The sequence below is a fragment of the Gambusia affinis genome, linkage group LG17 (assembly GCF_019740435.1).
Source record: "Gambusia affinis linkage group LG17, SWU_Gaff_1.0, whole genome shotgun sequence".
Taxonomy (NCBI): domain Eukaryota; kingdom Metazoa; phylum Chordata; class Actinopteri; order Cyprinodontiformes; family Poeciliidae; genus Gambusia; species Gambusia affinis.
Window position 1 is genome coordinate 23,341,257 of NC_057884.1, and position 20,226 is coordinate 23,361,482.

Consider the following 20,226-nt stretch of genomic DNA (forward strand, 5'->3'; position numbering starts at 1 on the left):
TAAATAATTTAAAATCCGGGATTTAAAACTAGTGGATCGACTATAATGTACACCATTTATAAAAACAGAATTAGTAAAAACCACGCCAAAGAGGCTAAAAATGCTCGCTAACAAATTTAAAAAACTAGTTAAACGTACACAATCCATAAAAACATGAAAAACACTCTCGGACAAACTGCAAAAAGGACACTCGTTTAAAACCCCAGGACTGATGACCGATAAAAACGAGTTCGTGGCGATGGCGCCGTGCAGGATCCGCCACTGCAGATCACCAGTCCTTTTCTTTATTGGAGGCTTGTATAAAGTCCTCCACTGAGGTTTTTGTCCTCCCAGTTTGTCAGTCCATACACTGACGGATCTTTTGCAAAGAGTTCTCTTGTTTAGGATCTTTACACAGTATTTGTACATTATTTTTGGCCCCGTTTTGCTTAAGTCCATCTCTAATCCTGGGCTTTGCAGCAGGGGGCCACTTTCCTCCCCAAAATTGGGATCTAGGGACACGTCAGGGAACAGGTCATTCTGATCGGGCAGACACTCTTTTGTGGCGTGTAATTGTAGCAGCCGCCTCTCCCCAGCCGTCATTCGCTCCTTCACCTTCTCCAGGAAGCGCTGCGTCAGCCTGGCGGAACGGATCCCCAACAGCGAGCCGACCTCCTGGACGTTGGCAAAGTCCGGTCCAGCCACCTCCACCAGCCGCCGCAGGGTCACCGTCCCGGACCTGGACAGCGCTTCAGAAAGGCCCGGCACGGTGCTGTCGCAGACGTCTAATCTTGCTCCACAGACCAACGGTTCTTCTAAAAGCCAATGCAGAGAATTATGCGATTTTGTCCTGTGCGATTTAAAAAAAGCACAGGATCTTAAAACACTTTGATAAAATTGAGGTAACCCCTTTAACTTTAAAAAACTAAAATCAGTTAAAAACAGAGCAGCATCCAGTCCCAGAAAATTAACACGTCTGAGAATGCAGCTGGCCACGTCTCTCCATACAGGGGAATCTGTCAAATACTTCTGGATGAACTGTAATCTAAAAGTAGCCGTTCTACTGGCCAGGTGGACGAGGCCCTGGCCCCCCTCCTCTCTCGGTAAAAACAAAACAGACTGTGGCACCCAGTGTAGACCGTTCCAAAAGAAGTTAACCATCTCTGTTTGGATTTTTACAAGTAGCCCAGATGGTGGGTCTAACACAGCAAGTTTGTGCCACAGCTGTGAAGCAACTAGATTGTTTAAAACCAGCACCCTACCTCGGTAGGACATTTGTAAATGAAGCCACTTCCATTTTGATAACTTGTTTTTAATTTTTTCTTCAATATTTTCCCAGTTCTTTTTTACAACATGTTTATCGCCTAAAAACACACCGAGATATTTAAAACCATCCTTTTTCCATAAAAGACCCTGAGGGAGAACTGGGAGCCCGTCGGACCACCACGCCGACTGCCAGGGCTTCGCTCTTTCCCCAGTTCACCCTCGCAGCGGACAGAGTTGAAAACTTTTTTGTGATCTCGGTTAAAACAGTGACATCCCGCTGATCTTTAATAAAAACAACGACATCGTCAGCATAGGCAGATAAAACCATATTGTTCTTAAAACCGGGTAAAATCAGACCATGGACAGTCGAGCGTATTTTCTGGAGGAGGGTTCCAGGAGAGTGCGTAGAGCATCCCGAGGCGCGCAGCCCTGTCGAACGCCTCTACACACCCTAAAAGGAGCACACAGGCTGCCGTTGATCTTCAGCACACTCTCAATGTCACTGTACAGAACCTGAATCTTGGCGATAAGACCCTCGCCGAACCCAAACCTCCTCATGGTTTCCCAGAGGAAGCCGTGTTCGACCTGTCGAATGCCTTTTCTTGATCTAGTGAAATCAAGCCCGTTTGCAAACCCAATGAACCGGAGACCTCCAAAACGTCCCGAATTAGGTAGATGTTATCTACCATTGACCTGCTGGGGACACAATAGGTCTGATCCCGGTGGATGACCTGCTCCATAGCCCTTCCCAGCCTAGTGGCCAGGGCCTTGGAGAGGATTTTGTAGTCGTTGCAGAGGAGGGACACGGGGCGCCAGTTCTTGATGTCCTGCAGGTTCCCTTTTTGGGCAGCAGGGTGATCACTGCCCTGGCAGGACAAGGGGAGTGAACCAGTAAGCAGGCTCTCGTTGTAGACGTCCAGCAAGTCTTGGGCCAGAAGATCCCAGTAGGCCTTGTAGAACTCCACAGTGAGCCCGTCAACGCCTGGGGACTTCTGGCCCTGCATGCTGAGGAGGGCTGTGTGGAGCTCTTGGAGCCCCAGAGGGCGCTCCAGCTCGGTGTTGGTCTCCTCGGAGACCTGAGGCAGTTCGTCACAGAACTCCTTCAGCAGTTCCTCGTTCTCTTTATATTCACTGTGGAACAGAGAACGTAAAACTCCACAGCCCTCCTCCTGATCTGCCCTGGTTCACTCAGTTGCTGCCCCGTGTCCGACAGCAAAGAGTGGATCTGCTTCCTCTGCCCGTGCTTCCTCTCCAAGCTGAAAAAGAAGCTAGAGGGAGCATCCATCTCCGTGATGTTCTGGATCCGGGACCTGACCAATGTGCCTTGGACTTTATTCTCCAGCAGGTTTGCTAAAACTAGCCTTTTAGATTTGAGAGCTTCAATGTGCTCTCGATTTCCTGTGGATTCACTAAGTTTCTAACTCCACGATGTTCATCTACAGATCTATAATAGATACGGTCATGTCACGAGTGACATTGAGAGTATGCTGCTGACTCAGCAGTTTTATTTGCACTTTACCATGGTCCCACCACTGTCTCAGGCTGGTAAAATCAGACTTTCTCTGTCTAAAACCCGTCCAAAAATAACCTAAAATCTCTTTAAAACCCAGATCATAAGTTAAAGCCGAGTTAAAATGTAAAGCGCTTCTAGGTAAAATGTTTCTTATAAAAACACTACCTAAAAGCAAAGAGTGATCAGTAAAAGCCACCGGTAAAATCTGGCATGTTTTAAACACGTTAAAATGGTGTTTAAAACAATAAAAACGATCAAGTCGAGCTAAAGAGATTCGGTTTTCTTTAATGTGGGACCATGTGTACTGCCTGGAGCCTGCATGCATCCTCCTCCATACGTCCACCAGGCCGTGAGAGACCAGCTGCCGAGAGCATGTTGGGCCGCTGGATGCGGCTCTGCATGATTACGATCTAAAACTCGTTCTCCGTACAATTAAAATCCCCACCTATAAAAAACATAATCTTCCGACCCACAATCACCCAGCCTTTCCCCAATTTTTTCAAAAAAACGCTTTTTCTCTGCATTGGTGATGGGAGCATAAATATTGATAAAAACCAGGCTAAAATGATCAAATTTTGTTTTGACTAAAAGACACCTCCCTTGAACGACGTGCTCAACTTCTGTGGAGTTTGGGGTGAAAGCTCTGGAGAACAGGAAGCCCACCCCTGCACTCTGGGAGGTGCCGTGACTTAAAATGACCTCCCCCCTCCACTCTCTGCCCCAGTCTGTTTCTATTAAGGAATCACTGTGAGTTTCTTGTAAAAAAATGATGTCAATTTTCTTTTGGTTTAATGTTTGGTATATTAATGCACGTTTCTCAGCTTCCCTCGCCCCGTTAAGATTCAAAGATGCAATTTTAAAAGAATCCATATTGGGTAAGAAGCTAAAACCAAAACATAAAAACCTTATAAAAAATAATAAAATACTACTGTACATCATTTTCACTCAAAATTGTTTCCTAGCTTTGGACATTATTTTCTTTAATCTAAAAACTTCTGTATCTGTAAAACCTGATACCTCTTTGTTTCTTATATGATATCTTGCAGAAAAGTAAAACAGTCTCAAATTTGGAAAGTAACTTTCTATTTTTACTCCCCTCAATCCCTTGGTTTGTTGCAAAAAGGTTCTGTAAGATTCTACTGGGTACCTTGGTTCTTTACTGCTACTTTGGGTTATGGACACCTCACTCGTGTCAGAGAACCAGTCCTCATTGTCGCTGCTGTCCGACACCTCCTTTCTGTCTGCAACCAGCTTGCTGGCCTGTTTACTGGCTTGCACAGCAGCCACCACATTTTTCCTTTTGCTGCGCCTTTTTATGGGGGTAGAAGCCTCCAGCTCCATCCCCTCCTCTGTTTCACCTGTCTCTCCCTCCGCTCCTGCTCCAACAACCGACTCTACACTGTTCCTCCTTTCATTCTGTCCACCCACCTCCTCCTCTACTCTCTCTCCCTGACCTCCACACACTAAGTGCTCCTCATCGCCCTTCACCTCCTCCTGCTCTCCCTGCACACCGTCTTTCTCCCCCTCAACACTTCCACCCTCACCACTATTCACCCCATCACCACACACCATCGTGCTCTCATCCATACCCACACACACACTCATTCCCAACGCTCCCTCACTCACTACTGTACCTCTCTCCAGCTCTCCTGCAGCGGGCTCCTCCACCACCACCGCGGGTTCTTCCGCTGCCTCCACGGCCTCCTCCGCAGCAGCCACGGGTTCCTCCACGGCGGGAGCGGGTTTCCCCGCAGCGGCCGCGGGTTTCCCCGCAGCGGCCGCGGGTTCTTCCGCAGCGGCAGCGGGTTTCTCCGCAGCGGCAGCGGGCTCCTCCGCCGCCCTACTCTCACCAGGCGGGTCTCCTACCTGCTCAGCAGCCGCCTGCTGCTTCGCCGAACCCGGCGGGGCCGGCCCGGCCCTGTCTGGGCACATTTTTATGATGTGGCCCTCCTGACCACAACCAAAACACTTCATACCTGACGATGTAGCAAAAAGCACATAATCAAAATCATCTATCCGTACGTGAAAACGTAAATTTAACTCTTCATCTTTACGATTTAGAATCATAAAGAGTTGCCTCCTATGGGATACAACATGTTTTAGTAAAGGTGATTTGCACCCTGTTGGAACCTTTTTTAGCGGCGACACCACCTTACCGTGCCTCGACAACTCTTTAATCAAGAACTCGTCACTTATAAACGGAGGGACGTTTGACAGCGTTACCTTCGTTGCAGGTAAGGTAAGTGGCGAGACTTGCAAAAACAACTCACCCACAGAAACGCCCACCTCCACCAGCTGTTGAGCTTGCTCAACCTTTTCAACAAACAATACAACCGCTCCATTCATACGTGCTGCTGACCTTATGCTCCCGTGCCCAATCACATCACCCACAGCCAAACAAACTTCCTCCACGCTGCACGGAGAACCAGCACCCACCTTGATGCCGTTCTTCCGTGTCAGCGTGGAGAAAGACCCACCACCAACCACCATGGCGTCCTAAGACGCCGGCCTGACGGCCACACCCGAACCCACAAAAACCCCCTTAAAACGTGACAAACTAACACAAAATTACAATTAAACAAGTAACACAAACACCCAGTGAATAAACAGTAAGAAAAAACCAAAGATAGAAAAATACACAATCGCTCGCTCTTTCACTCTTCTTCCGCTCTTCCGCACACACCCTCCTCTCACACGAAGAAGAAGAAGAAGAAGATTTTTTTGATTTTTAACAATACATTTATTGTACAAAAAATCAACAATATAAACGTTACATGAATCAGGTCAAAGATACTAAAATAAATAAATATTTACAATAACACTTTGTTATATTTTAGTTCTCCCTGCTCAGAAATGATGCACAAAACATTATTAAAAGCCCACAGTTCTAAAAACCCCGTCAAATTACCGGTGACTCTGTAGAAACAAAACTCTAACCTCAACCTAGCCCTGATGTTCACCTTCCACAGAGTCACCACGTCGAGTTGAGGTCCACCCTGCATTTTGTCCCGTCGAGTTATATAAATAGCCATCTTGGCCTCGGCTAATAAATAATTTAAAATCCGGGATTTAAAACTAGTGGATCGACTATAATGTACACCATTTATAAAAACAGAATTGGTAAAAACCACGCCAAAGAGGCTAAAAATGCTCGCTAAAAAATTTAAAAAACTAGTTAAACGTACACAATCCATAAAAACATGAAAAACACTCTCGGACAAACTGCAAAAAGGACACTCGTTTAAAACCCCAGGACTGATGACCGATAAAAACGAGTTTGTGGCGATGGCGCCGTGCAGGATCCGCCACTGCAGATCACCAGTCCTTTTCTTTATTGGAGGCTTGTATAAAGTCCTCCACTGAGGTTTTTGCCCTCCCAGTTTGTCAGTCCATACACTGACGGATCTTTTGCAAAGAGTTCTCTTGTTTAGGATCTTTACACAGTATTTGTACATTATTTTTGGCCCCGTTTTGCTTAAGTCCATCTCTAATCCTTGGCTTTGCAGCAGGGGGCCACTCTCCTCCCCAAAATTGGGATCCAGGGACACGGCAGGGAACAGGTCATTCGGATCTGGCAGGCACTCTTTTGTGGCGTGTAATTGTAGCAGCCGCCGCTCCCCAGCCGTCATTCGCTCCTTCACCTTCTCCAGGAAGCGCTGCGTCAGCCTGGCGGAACGGATCCCCAACAGCGAGCCGACCTCCTGGACGTTGTCAAAGTCCGGACCAGCCACCTCCACCAGGCGCCGCAGGGTCACCGTTCCTGATCTGGACAGCGCCTCAGAAAGGCCCGGCACGGTGCTGTCGCAGACGTCTAATCTTGCTCCACAGACCAACGGTTCTTCTAAAAGCCAATGCAGAGAATTATGCGATTTTGTCCTGTGCGATTTAAAAAAAGCACAGGATCTTAAAACACTTTGATAAAATTGAGGCAACCCCTTTAATTTTAAAAAACTAAAATCAGTTAAAAACAGAGCAGCATCCAGTCCCAGAAAATTAACACGTCTGAGAATGCAACTGGCCACGTCTCTCCATACAGGGGAATCTGTCAAATACTTCTGGATGAACTGTAATCTAAAAGTAGCCGTTCTACTGGCCAAGTGGACGAGGCCCTGGCCCCCCTCCTCTCTCGGTAAAAACAAAACAGACTGTGGCACCCAGTGTAGACCGTTCCAAAAGAAGTTAACCATCTCTGTTTGGATTTTTACAAGTAGCCCAGATGGTGGGTCTAACACAGCAAGTTTGTGCCACAGCTGTGAAGCAACTAGATTGTTTAAAACCAGCACTCTACCTCGGTAGGACATTTGTGAATGTAGCCATTTCCATTTTGATAACTTGTTTTTAATTTTTTCTTCAATATTTTCCCAGTTCTTTTTTACAACATGTTTATCGCCTAAAAACACACCGAGATATTTAAAACCATCCTTTTTCCATAAAGACCCTGAGGGAGAACTGGGAGCCCGTCCGGACCACTCGCCGACTGCCAGGGCTTCGCTCTTTCCCCAGTTCACCCTAGAGCGGACAGAGTTGAAAACTTTTTCGTGATCTCGGTTAAAACAGTGACATCCCGCTGATCTTTAATAAAAACAACGACATCGTCAGCATAGGCAGATAAAACCATATTGTTCCTAAAACCGGGTAAAATCAGACCATGAACAGTCGAGCGTATTTTCTGGAGGAGGGGTTCCAGGGAGAGTGCGTAGAGCCTCCCCGAGAGCGCGCAGCCCTTACGAACGCCTCTACACACACTAAAAGGAGCACACAGGCTGCCGTTGATCTTCAGCACACTCTCAATTTCACTGTACAAAACCTGGATCTTGGCGATAAGACCTCCGAACCCAAACCTCCTCATGGTTTCCCAGAGGAAGCCGTGTTCGACGCGGTCGAATGCCTTTTCTTGATCGAGTGAAATCAAGCCCGTTTGTAAACCCAATGAACCGGAGACCTCCAAAACGTCCCGAATTAGGTAGATGTTATCTACCATGGACCTGCTGGGGACACAATAGGTCTGATCCCGGTGGATGACCTGCTCCATAGCCCTTCCCAGCCTAGTGGCCAGGGCCTTGGAGAGGATTTTGTAGTCGGTGCAGAGGAGGGACACGGGGCGCCAGTTCTTGATGTCCTGCAGGTTCCCCTTTTTGGGCAGCAGGGTGATCACTGCCCTGCGGCAGGACAAGGGGAGTGAACCAGTAAGCAGGCTCTCGTTGTAGACGTCCAGCAAGTCTTGGGCCAGAAGATCCCAGTAGGCCTTGTAGAACTCCACCGTGAGCCCGTCAACGCCTGGGGACTTCTGGCCCTGCATGCTGAGGAGGGCTGTGTGGAGCTCCTGGAGCCCCAGAGGGCGCTCCAGCTCAGTATTGGTCTCCTCGGAGACCTGAGGCAGTTCGTCACAGAACTCCTTCAGCAGTTCCTCGTTCTCTTTATATTCACTGTGGAACAGAGAACGGTAAAACTCCACAGCCCTCCTCCTGATCTGCCCTGGTTCACTCAGTTGCTGCCCCGTGTCCGACAGCAAAGAGTGGATCTGCTTCCTCTGCCCGTGCTTCCTCTCCAAGCTAAAGAAGAAGCTAGAGGGAGCATCCATCTCCGTGATGTTCTGGATCCGGGACCTGACCAATGTGCCTTGGACTTTATTCTCCAGCAGGTTTGCTAAAACTAGCCTTTTAGATTTGAGAGCTTCAATGTGCTCTCGATTTCCTGTGGATTCACTAAGTCGTTCTAACTCCACGATGTTCATCTCCAGATCTCTAATAGATCCGGTCATGTCACGAGTGACATTGAGAGTATGCTGCTGACTCAGCAGTTTTATTTGCACTTTACCATGGTCCCACCACTGTCTCAGGCTGGTAAAATCAGACTTTCTCTGTCTAAAACCCGTCCAAAAATAACCTAAAATCTCTTTAAAACCCAGATCATAAGTTAAAGCCGAGTTAAAATGCCAGTAAGCGCTTCTAGGTAAAATGTTTCTTATAAAAACACTACCTAAAAGCAAAGAGTGATCGGTAAAAGCCACCGGTAAAATCTGGCATGTTTTAAACACGTTAAAATGGTGTTTAAAACAATAAAAACGATCAAGTCGAGCTAAAGAGATTCGGTTTTCTTTAATGTGGGACCATGTGTACTGCCTGGAGCCTGCATGCATCCTCCTCCATACATCCACCAGGCCGTGAGACGAGAGACCAGCTGCCGAGAGCATGTTGGGCCGCTGGATGCGGCTCTGCATGATTACGATCTAAAACTCTGCTTTTCCGCATACAATTAAAATCCCCACCTATAAAAACATAATCTTCCGACCCACAATCATCCAACCTTTCCCCAATTTTTTCAAAAAAACGCTTTTTCTCTGCATTGGTGATGGGAGCATAAATATTGATAAAAACCAGGCTAAAATGATCAAATTTTGTTTTGACTAAAAGACACCTCCCTTGAACGACGTGCTCAACTTCTGTGGAGTTTGGGGTGAAAGCTCTGGAGAACAGGAAGCCCACCCCTGCACTCTGGGAGGTGCCGTGACTTAAAATGACCTCCCCCCTCCACTCTCTGCCCCAGTCTGTTTCTATTAAGGAATCACTGTGAGTTTCTTGTAAAAAAATGATGTCAATTTTCTTTTGGTTTAATGTTTGGTATATCAATGCACGCTTTCAGCTTCCCTCCGTTAAGATTCAAAGATGCAATTTTAAAAGAATCCATATTGGGTAAGAAGCTAAAACCAAAACATAAAACCTTATAAAAATAATAAAATACTACTGTACATCATTTTCACTCAAAATTGTTTCCTAGCTTTGGACATTATTTTCTTTAATCTAAAAACTTCTGTATCTGTAAAACCTGATACCTCTTTGTTTCTTATATGATATCTTGCAGAAAAGTAAAACAGTCTCAAATTTGGAAAATAACTTTCTATTTTTACTCCCCTCAATCCTTTGGTTTGTTGCAAAAAGGTTCTGTAAGATTCTACTGGGTACCTTGGTTCTTTACTGCTACTTTGGGTTATGGACACCTCACTCGTGTCAGAGAACCAGTCCTCATTGTCGCTGCTGTCTGACACCTCCTTCCTGTCTGCAACCAGCTTACTGGCCTGTTTACTGGCTTGCACAGCAGCCACCACATTTTTCCTTTTGCTGCGCCTTTTTATAGGGGTAGAAGCCTCCAGCTCCATCCCCTCCTCTGTTTCACCTGTCTCTCCCTCCGCTCCTGCTCCAACAACCGACTCTACACTGTTCCTCCTTTCATTCTGTCCACCCACCTCCTCCTCTACTCTCTCTCCCTGACCTCCACACACTAAGTGCTCCTCATTGCCCTTCACCTCCTCCTGCTCTCCCTGCACACCGTCTTTCTCCCCCTCAACACTTCCACCCTCACCACTATTCACCCCATCACCACACACCACCGTGCTCTCATCCATACCCACACACACACTCATTCCCAAAGCTCCCTCACTCACGACTTTACCTCTCTCCAGCTCTCTTGCAGCGGGCTCCTCTACCACCACCGCGGGTTCCTCCGCCGCCTCCACGGCCTCCTCCGCAGCAGCCGCGGGTTCCTCCACAGCGGAAGCGGGTTTCCCCGCAGCAGCCTCGGATTCCTCCGCAGCGGCAGCGGGTTCTCCCGCAGCGGCAGCGGGCTCCTCCGCTGCCCTACCCTCACTAGGCGGGTTTCCTGTTTTCTCACCAGCCGCCTGCTGCTTCGCCGCCTTACACCACCTTACCGTGTCTCGACAACTCTTTAATCAAGAACTCGTCACTTATAAACGGAGGGACGTTTGACAGCGTTACCTTCGTTGCAGGTAAGGTAAGTGGCGAGACTTGCAAAAACAACTCACCCACAGAAACGCCCACCTCCACCAGCTGTTGAGCTTGCTCAACCTTTTCAACAAACAATACAACCGCTCCATTCATACGTGCTGCTGACCTTATATTCCCGTGCCCGATCACCTCACCCACAGCCAAACAAACTTCCTCCACGCTGCACGGAGAACCAGCACCCACCTTGATGCCGTTCTTCCGTGTCAGCGTGGAGAAAGACCCACCACCAACCACCATGGCGTCCTCAGACGCCGGCCTGACGGCCACACCCGAACCCACAAAAACCCCCTTAAAACGTGACAAACTAACACAAAATTACAATTAAACAAGTAACACAAACACCCAGTGAATAAACAGTAAGAAAAAACCAAAGATAGAAAAATACACAATCGCTCGCTCTTCTTCTTCTTCTTCTTCTTGATTTTATTGGCGGTTGGCAACAAACTTTAAGTAGCATTACCGCCACTTACTGGTATGGAGTGTGGTTCGAGATGGACTATCAATTTATATAAATACTTGTATACTCCTACACATACCATTAATAGATAAATTAAATAAATAAATTTCATATTTATATATGCATACATACTCTCATCCATTTTTACATATATCTTTATAATCCACCCCTCTAGATCATGCACACCTTCACACACACACCTACTATAATCAAATTCTTTGAAATAATTTAGTTTTCTTTAAATATTTAATAATTATTTGTATATGTTTACTCCCCAAATTCTTCCTCAAAATGTCTAACAAATTAATCTTTTCCTTAATACATTCAAACTCTCTTCTCATACATCTTCTTTCTCTTTCATACTTATGGCATTCTAACATAACATGTTCTATTGTTTCATATTTGTCACAGTAATCACATTTTCCATTAATATGCTTTTGTATTTTAAAAAGTGTATAATTAAGTCCTGTATGCCCAAATCTTAATCTTGTTATCACCCTTCCCTCCTTTCTATTTCTTCTTCCATTTCTTTTCTCTCCTACTATTTTCTGAATTTTATAAAACCATCTTCCTGTTTTTTCTTCATCCCACCTTTTTTGCCATTTTTCCACCAGTTTTCCTTTAACCATACTCTTTCCCTCAGATTTACTTAATTTAACTGCAAAACTAATATTATTATGAATTGCCCTCTTTGCCATTTTATCTGCCGTCTCGTTTCCTTCTACCCCAATATGTGCTGGAACCCACACAAATATAACTATTAGACCCATATTTTGTATCCTGAACAATGTATGTAATATTTCTAATAAAATGTCCATCCTACTATCTGATTGAATATTTTTTAAACTTAACAATGTTGAGCTTGAATCTGAACATATCACTGTTTTTAATGGTTTTATTTCTTCTACCCATTGTAAAGCTAATAATATTGCCAACATTTCTCCTGTGTATACTGATAATCCGTCTGTGCTCCGTTTTCCTATTTTTAAATCGAATTCTGGCACCACAAAAGCTACTCCTATTTTTCCATTTATTTTTGACGCATCTGTATAAATTTGAATATATTGATAATAATTGTTTAAATGTATCTGTACTGAATATCTATCTACCATGTAAGATTTATCTTGTTTCTTTTCTATTATTGACATGTCTACAGTTGCTTCTGGTAAAATCCATGGCGGTATTATTGACATTGGTGTTTGACTTATTTCTAAACTATCAATCTTGAATTCTTTTATTTTATTTCCAATATTCCATCCAAAACTCCTCATTTCTTTCTTTTCTTTTTCCCAACATGGACTTAAAATTTCCCAAGTTGGATGATCAAGTTTATTGCTTTGTAAATTTAACCAGTAATTTATTTCTAGTTTTGTTCTTCTTAAATCTAATGGCATTTCAGTGATTTTCTATCTGCTCCCCAGTCACTGCCAGCCAAGCATCTTAAAATATTTAAGATTTTTTTACACTTATCAACCACTTTTTGAATATGTATATTCCATTTTAGTTTTTCATCAAACCATATTCCTAAAAATTTTATACACTTTACTTGTTCTAATTCTTGATTATATAATTTTAATTTTATTTCCTTGTTTATTTTTTGTGTGAATATCATTACTTTTGTTTTTTCAACTGAAAACTTGAATCCCCATTGTAACGCCCATTTTTCTATTTCAATGATAACCTTTTGTACTTTCTTTACAATATAATCTACATTTTTCCCTCTTTTCCAGACAGCTCCATCATCTGCAAATAATGAACATCCTATTTCTTTTCCAATACCATTAAACACGTCATTTATCATAATTAAGAACAGTAAAGGACTTATAATGCTTCCTTGCGGAGTTCCATTTTCTACTTTATATTTTTCTGAATACACTTCCCCTATTCTCACTTGTATTTTTCTATTTGTTAAAAAGTCTTTAATCCATTTAAATAATTTTCCTTTAATATCCAACATATATAGTTTAATCAATAATCCCTCCACCCACATCATATCGTATGCTTTTTCTACATCAAAAAATACTGCCACCACACTTTCTTTATTTACTTGTGCTTTTCTAATTTCATGCTCTAAACATAACGTTGGATCATTAGTGCTCCTCCCTTTTCGAAAACCACTTTGATATTTTGATATATATCCTTTACTATTTAAATAATAAACCATCCTATTATTAATCATTCTTTCCATTATTTTACATAAATTGGATGTTAAAGCTATTGGTCTGTAGTTTCCTGGGTTTGAATTATCTTTTCCTGGTTTTGCTATTGGTATTATAACTGATTCCTTCCAATTCATTGGTAATTTTCCTTCCTCCCAAATTTTATTATATAATTGCAATAATATATCTTTTGATTTTTCACTAAGTTGTCTTATCATTCTATAACAAATCTGATCTTTACCTGGTGCTGTATTTTTTGTCTTCCTGAGTGCAGAATTCAATTCAGCTTTTGTAAACTCAACATTTAACAAATTATTTGTTTCTTCAACATTCTCTAATAACTCTTTATATTTAAATTTTGTATTTTCTCTCCCTTTCCTTCCCTCTTCACTTATATTTTTTGAACTATGAACTTTACTAAATGTTCTTGCCAATATTTCAACTTTATCTTCATCTCTTACTATATTTATATTATCAATTTTTAATATAGGGTATTCAAACTCTTTCTTTATTCCATTCATTCTTTTAATTATTTTCCAAATTTTTTCTATTTTGGTTTCTCTTCCTATTGTACTACAGAAATTCCTCCAATATTCTCTTTTTGCATTCTTAATAGTTCTTCTTACCATTGCTTGCTTTCTTTTATAATCAATTAAATTCTTATAAATAGGGTTCCCTTTTAATACCTTAAATGCTTTATTTCTTAACTTTATTGCTTTTTTACATTCATCTGTCCACCATGGCACCATTTTCTTATCATTTCTACATCCTGTTTTCTTTATTGAATTATCTGCTGCTTCCATGATTATTTTGCAAATTCCTAAATTGACATCATTTATATCCATTGTCATATCTACTTTCTCTAAGTTTATTTGACTCAAGTACCTAAATTTAATCCAGTCTGCTTTATTAAAATTCAGTTTTTTATTTACCTTTATATTCTTATTTATATTTAATCCTACCTTAACTACAATGGGATAATGATCACTACCTACTGTTGTATTTTTATCAATGAACCACTCGCATATACCAGCTAAAACATTTGAAACAATTGTTAAATCAATAACTGATTCCATCCCTGTTCTTACATTAATTCTTGTTCCCCTCCCATCATTAATACATACAAGATTTTTCATTTCCATTAATTCCTCTATAACTTTTCCATTTTTATCATTACTTTTACCCCATAATGTACTATTTGCATTAAATTCCCCACACCAAATTACTTTCCCTTCCAAATATGCAGTTAACTCCTCCATTATTTCAATTGATAATGTTTTGCATGGATTATAAAAATTTATTATTTTAAATTTACCTTCTTGTTCCCATATTTCAACTACTATATATTCAAGTTCCTTCCCCTTCCCTAATACCTGAAATTGTATCCCTTGTTTTATAAATATTGCACATCCTCCTCCCCCTCCCTCCTGTCGATCTCTTCTTACACTATTATATCCCTTAATCACAAAATCTAATGTTGTTTTTAACCATGTTTCCTGAACACAAATTATTTCTGGTTTTTCCTCAAGACCATCAACATAACCTTTAAGTTCCTGTCCGTTAGCAATTAAACTTCTTGCATTCCATTGTAATATTAACATTAATTATTTTCAGCTGGTGGTCCTGGTCTCCCATCCCCCTCCAGCTTTTTGTTTATGTTCTCCCATGATCCCTCTTTAAACCCCCAAAACTTTTCTGCTCCTCTCACTATTATTTTTATTTTCTCAGTTTTATGCTTGGCTTGGTCAGTGCAGTTGATAACATATGCTACAAATAATATTAATTTTTCTACTGACACTGTGATATTTTCTTCTAACTGTACTTTGCTTTGCTGTGGGATTTGGTTCACTGTTTGTTCACTCTTTCTTGTTGTCTGTTCCTTCACATTTTTAACAGCTTCTGCATAACTAATGTTTTTGGTTGTTTTAATCTGAATGATTTCTTTTGCCTTCTTCCTCACCTCACATCCTCCATACGTAACTCTATGTTGCCCTCCACAGTTACAACACTTTTCTTGTGCTTCTTCTTTACATTCCTCTATTTTGTGATCTTCACCACATTTTGGGCATCTCTGCTTCCCTTTACAAACTGCTGCTATGTGTCCATATCTTTGGCATTTGAAGCAACGAAGTGGTGGAGGGATATATGGTCTGACCTGAAAACTGAGATATCCTATTTTGATGTTTTGTGGCAAATCCTTCTCTTCAAATTCAATGAGAATTGACAAACTTCCTACTCTTTCTCCATTTATTGTTCTTGACAACCTCTTCAAGTTATTCACTTTTCCTCCTGTAATATTCTTCTTAATTTTCTCAAGATCTTCATCTAGAGGGATCCCATAAATCACTCCTCTAGTTTTTTTATTTTCACCTACTATTTTTTTCTCCATCACAGTTTTTTTACATATATTATCCACACTTAAAGCCTTATTTTTTTGTTCTTCATTTTTACAAACTACCAATAAATTTCCATCTCTCAATATCTTCACCATTTCAACATCTCCAATTTTCTTTTTTACCTCTCTTGACACCACTATGGGGCTGATGTTATTCTGTTCTTCTTCATTTTTTAGTTTTAATATTATTTTAACTTCCTCCCTCACAACTTTCCTTCTCACTATCCTTTCTTCTTCAGAGCTACTTTCTTCCAGTTCTCTTTTATTTCCTTGAATATCACTAATACTCCTTCCTTCGTTTATTTTTTGTCTTTCCCGTCCTCTCCCTCTTCCTCTCCCCACTGGCGTCCACCCTTCATAATCCATGTCTTCCTCATTCCCTGTCTCCATTTCCATCCGAACCATTCACATACCAGCTTATGCCAAATCCGCCTTTTCCAACTCCAATATACGTTTTCGTTTTCGTTTTGCCGCGCTCACAACCGTCTATCCACCGAGCTGCTTCTGGTCAGCTGATCAAAAGGCAGCTACGATGCCATCGCTCGCTCTTTCACTCTTCTTCCGCTCTTCCGCACTCACCCTCCTCTCACACGAAGAAGAAGAAGAAGAAGAAGAAGATTTTTTTTTTTTGATTTTTAACAATACATTTATTGTACAATAATTCAACAATATAAACATTACATAAATCAGGTCAAAGATACTAAAACAAAATAAATTATTACATTAACACTTTGAAGAAGAACATGTGACCTGTGACGTCATCAGTTATGCAACATCCGTTACATTTACTTTCGATTTGAATTCACCAGCTAAGGTGTGGCTCCTGTCCGGTTGTTGTGTCTCTATTTGTTGTTCAGATTTTCTTCATCAACTCTTTAGATCATCTGAACAAACTGTAAGTTTATGTTTTCTATTTGGACTTTGTCTTCAGGAACTTTCCTATTTCTGTGTAAGTTCACTTCTGATTTCAGATCAGTTTTATCTCTGCTGTTTGAAAGTTAATCTGCAGGATCATTAGATTACAAATTAACTGAAATCAAACAACATGATGAACAGCTGATGTTTCTTTGTTTTCTCTGAACAAACTGCGTCATGATTTTATTTCCAGGAATCAAACTGTGGTAAGAACAGTTTCCTGCTGCATCCTTTCAAAATAAAAAAAATATTATATATTATTATTATTATGAAGTTTTAATGTAGAAATGTGTTCAGTTCAGTCAGATTAAATAATAGTTCATCTGTAACGCTGCAGATAATCCACTTATAGAGATTAATTATTAACAAACTAAAATACTTCCTGTTGTTCAGGTTGAATCAGTGAATGTAAATGTTGCTCCATGTCTCCATCTAGTGGACTGATAGTAGAAGTGCAGCAGCTGATGGCAGCTTCCTCTGCCTCTCTGCTGTCTGACTGCATTCACCTGACACTGATATGAAGCAGAGAAGAAGAGCCAATCAGAGGAGGAGCAGCTGATCTTTTTCCAGCTCTAATGATGTAAAGGATGATCAGAGTTGATGTGCAGATGAATGATGTGTGTTTCCTCTGCAGGTGAAGGTAGAAAGTGTGTGTGAGCTGATGTGAATTCAGCAGCATGGATCAGTGTGAGGACAGAGAGGAGGGAGTCCCTCCCTCTAAAACCACTCTGTGTGGGGAAGATGAGAGCCAGAGCAAAGGTCAGAGGTGAGGTCACCATCTCTAACTGTCCACAGCCCTTTTCACACAGCGTTCACTATATCAGGCCAGAACAGACGTGGTGATGAAGCTGCTGCTGCTCCTCTTTGCTGATTAAGTTTTAATCATCATGTTTCTGTCAGGATCCATCAGAGACTCAAACCAGAACCAGAACCAGAACCCAGCTGTGTGTCCTTTAAGAGTGACTGGTCAAAGGATGTGATCATTGAATTTAAATCTCCTGGATCTCCACCATCAGAGAGGTGAGATGTTTCTAACTGCTGTAACTGTTCTGTTTATATCTGTTATTGTGATCATGTGATGATATCAAGTTTTGTTTGATTCTGTTGTCATGGGAACATTTGAATGAATTTCAGGTTATTTTTTTGTTCATAATCATTACAGCAATGACATTGATGTCTCCATGGTAACTGCAAATATTAATTAAATAACTTGAGTATTAATGAGGTCTATTTAGATCCACAGTTTCTACCCAGAGCTTCAACATGTCCATCTAGTTTACAGAATTCCTAAAATTCGATCTGATGTTTCCCTGAGGTCAATTTAGCCATCATTCAGGTAGTAACACTGCCCCCTACTGGTCAGTTACTGACACCATATATAAGCAATTACTGCTGATGAATACTGTAAAAAAATGTACTTGAATAAACTCACTTTTAAACCAGGACACAATTCCATAAACTATTATGTTGACATGATCTTTGAATGACAAACATTTAATTGCATTTTATTCTGTTTTGCATTAAATTAATTTAAATTTAAAAACAAATGTATTTATTTATTTTGTACAATTTTAATATAAACACAAAAAAGTTTAAATGAATTAATTCCATGATTAAAGTTACATCTCCATGTTTCAAACATCATCCAATATGATGCATTATCTACCATTTCTACAGTTAAACTAAATATTATGTGGATCTGATTGAGCAGTGGGCTTCAGTGTCTCTAACGGACCATCTGGTTCTGAATGAAGCTCCATCTGAACTCCTGGTTCTTCTGCATGTCAGAACTCAACAATAAGATCACCAAACTATTCTCAGTCATGTCAAACCAACATGTTTTTCTCAGAAATAGATCTTTCTGCTGTTTAAACAAAGCTGGATATTATTCAGGAGCATCAATGATCAGGTCAGGAACATGTTAGAGGATTGGATCGGTTCTGATGGGAATTATATAAAACATCAAGTTGATGATCTGTTTGGTTCTGTGGTGTATCACAGCTCTTTATTTTACAAACTGTCACAATAAAATTAATCTTTAAACCAGAACTCCACAGATAGTTTTTAGAGGTTTTTTTTTTTTTTACGAGGTTCCATCAGAAGAAGAACCAGAACCAGCTGTGTGTCCTTTAAAAGCAATGATTCAGTGAATCATAATGTAATGATGCAGGCACGTGCAGAGGGGCAAAGAGGGCAAAGAGGGCTTGAGCCTCTGCCCCTTTTATCCTTGATGCCCCTAGTGCCCTTTTTGAGTATTTTGTTTTTAAAAAAATATTTTTTTATTTTAATTTTTAATCTGTATGTCAGAGGGCCTGTTTGTGCCCCTCAGTAATAATATTTAGCTAAATATAATAATTTAGTAAAAATAAACTAGTCTGGCTGCCCTCGGTCTAATAATGACTCTCAGAGCCTCCATGTTGTTCAGACACCGGGTCCATGGTGAGGAGGAGGGGGGCGGATCTGTGTCATCTAACTATCAAATTATGGACAAGAATCTTTTTTTAGACACTGGTTTGTGATTAAAAACGTAGGTCTGATGTTGACGTTAGAAAAACTGTTTCTATTTATATTTTCATAATTGTCCAATAGTGGGACAAAACCCGCCTCCCCCCTAAACACAGAAATGCTTCAGCTGCAGAGAAAACTTTTGACTTTAACCTAATCATTCTGCTAAAAGCCCGGTTTGCAACAGGCAGCTTGAGTCGGTCCACCAACAGATATAAAGAATATCTGTCTTTATATCAGACATCCTGATATAAGACACTAATGACTGTCATCACAGTAGATCGCAGCTGAAAGAGTACCACCTGGTACCATGGTAACATGTTTCTCCTTTAGTTTCTACCAGGCTTAAAACCGCTTTGACGGATCTGGGCTGGAGGTCACGGCTGTAAATACAAGTTATTGCAGAACCTCAAGTGTTAAAGGAAGATTCAGAGTATTTAGAGTTCACCAAATAAATATCAGAGAAAATATTGTTAAATAATTAGAACCACAGCAAAGCCAAACATGCCACAATGAAATGAATCAAAATGTCAAAGCATCTGGACTGACAGGGATTCCAGGTAGATTCCAGAGATTCCAGGAGATTCCAGAGATTCCAGATTCCAGGTAGATTCTAGAGATGTGCATCTGCTTGTTCATGCAAAAGGTAATAACCTTAGACAGAAATGTACTAAGAACCTCAGCATCACTAACATGTTTAAATATCATAAGGTGAATCTGTGAGAGGGAGACCAGGTTTATTGGCCAAGTTTAAAATCAATCACTGATTATTGGTTATTTGCTGTGATGTGTTTGAACAAACCCAATTCAAACTAAAGATTACACCATATTGTCAAGGATATTCCAGTCTTATAATTGAGGTCTCAGAGGTGCTAACATCAAACTATTATATAGAGTTAACCTCTTTGAGCTTTTGGATCTATAAATCATTCTGCAGCCAGGTTGTTCTAGATATTATTAGCTTAATTAGTAAATTGGCAGCAAATTAGCTTATTTCCTAACTTTATAACCAGAGAATTTCTCTCCTCTGGTCTGTTTAACAGCTACAGTTTCAAATCAACTCAGCCCTCCAGGACTGTCAGCAACAGAAACAGCAACTTTATACCTGTTGAAAATATATACAATTTGCTTTGCATTTCTCCATGATGGCAGTGATATAGAACCAATTAGATTCTTGATTAATATGTTGTTGTTGACTGTTTTTGTTCAATGTGCCTTTTTTAAATTTGAGTGCC

The 20,226-nt window shown here is 41.1% G+C and overlaps 1 protein-coding gene across 5 annotated transcripts in view; it reads left to right on the top strand.

The window, feature by feature from the left end:
• Positions 1–20,226, top strand: part of LOC122846989 (NACHT, LRR and PYD domains-containing protein 12-like) — a 626,610-nt gene that overhangs the window by 129,167 nt on the left and 477,217 nt on the right. For 2 of the 5 annotated variants that reach the window (XM_044144317.1, XM_044144318.1), the window contains exons 1-2: positions 16,819–17,252; positions 17,387–17,506. The exons of the other annotated variants lie outside the window; for them this stretch is intronic. In XM_044144317.1, the coding sequence (XP_044000252.1) occupies positions 17,164–17,252; positions 17,387–17,506 (209 nt within the window). In that variant the 5' untranslated portion in view covers positions 16,819–17,163. Of the gene's footprint in view, positions 1–16,818; positions 17,253–17,386; positions 17,507–20,226 lie in introns of those variants that run through there. 5 annotated transcript variants of the gene reach the window in all.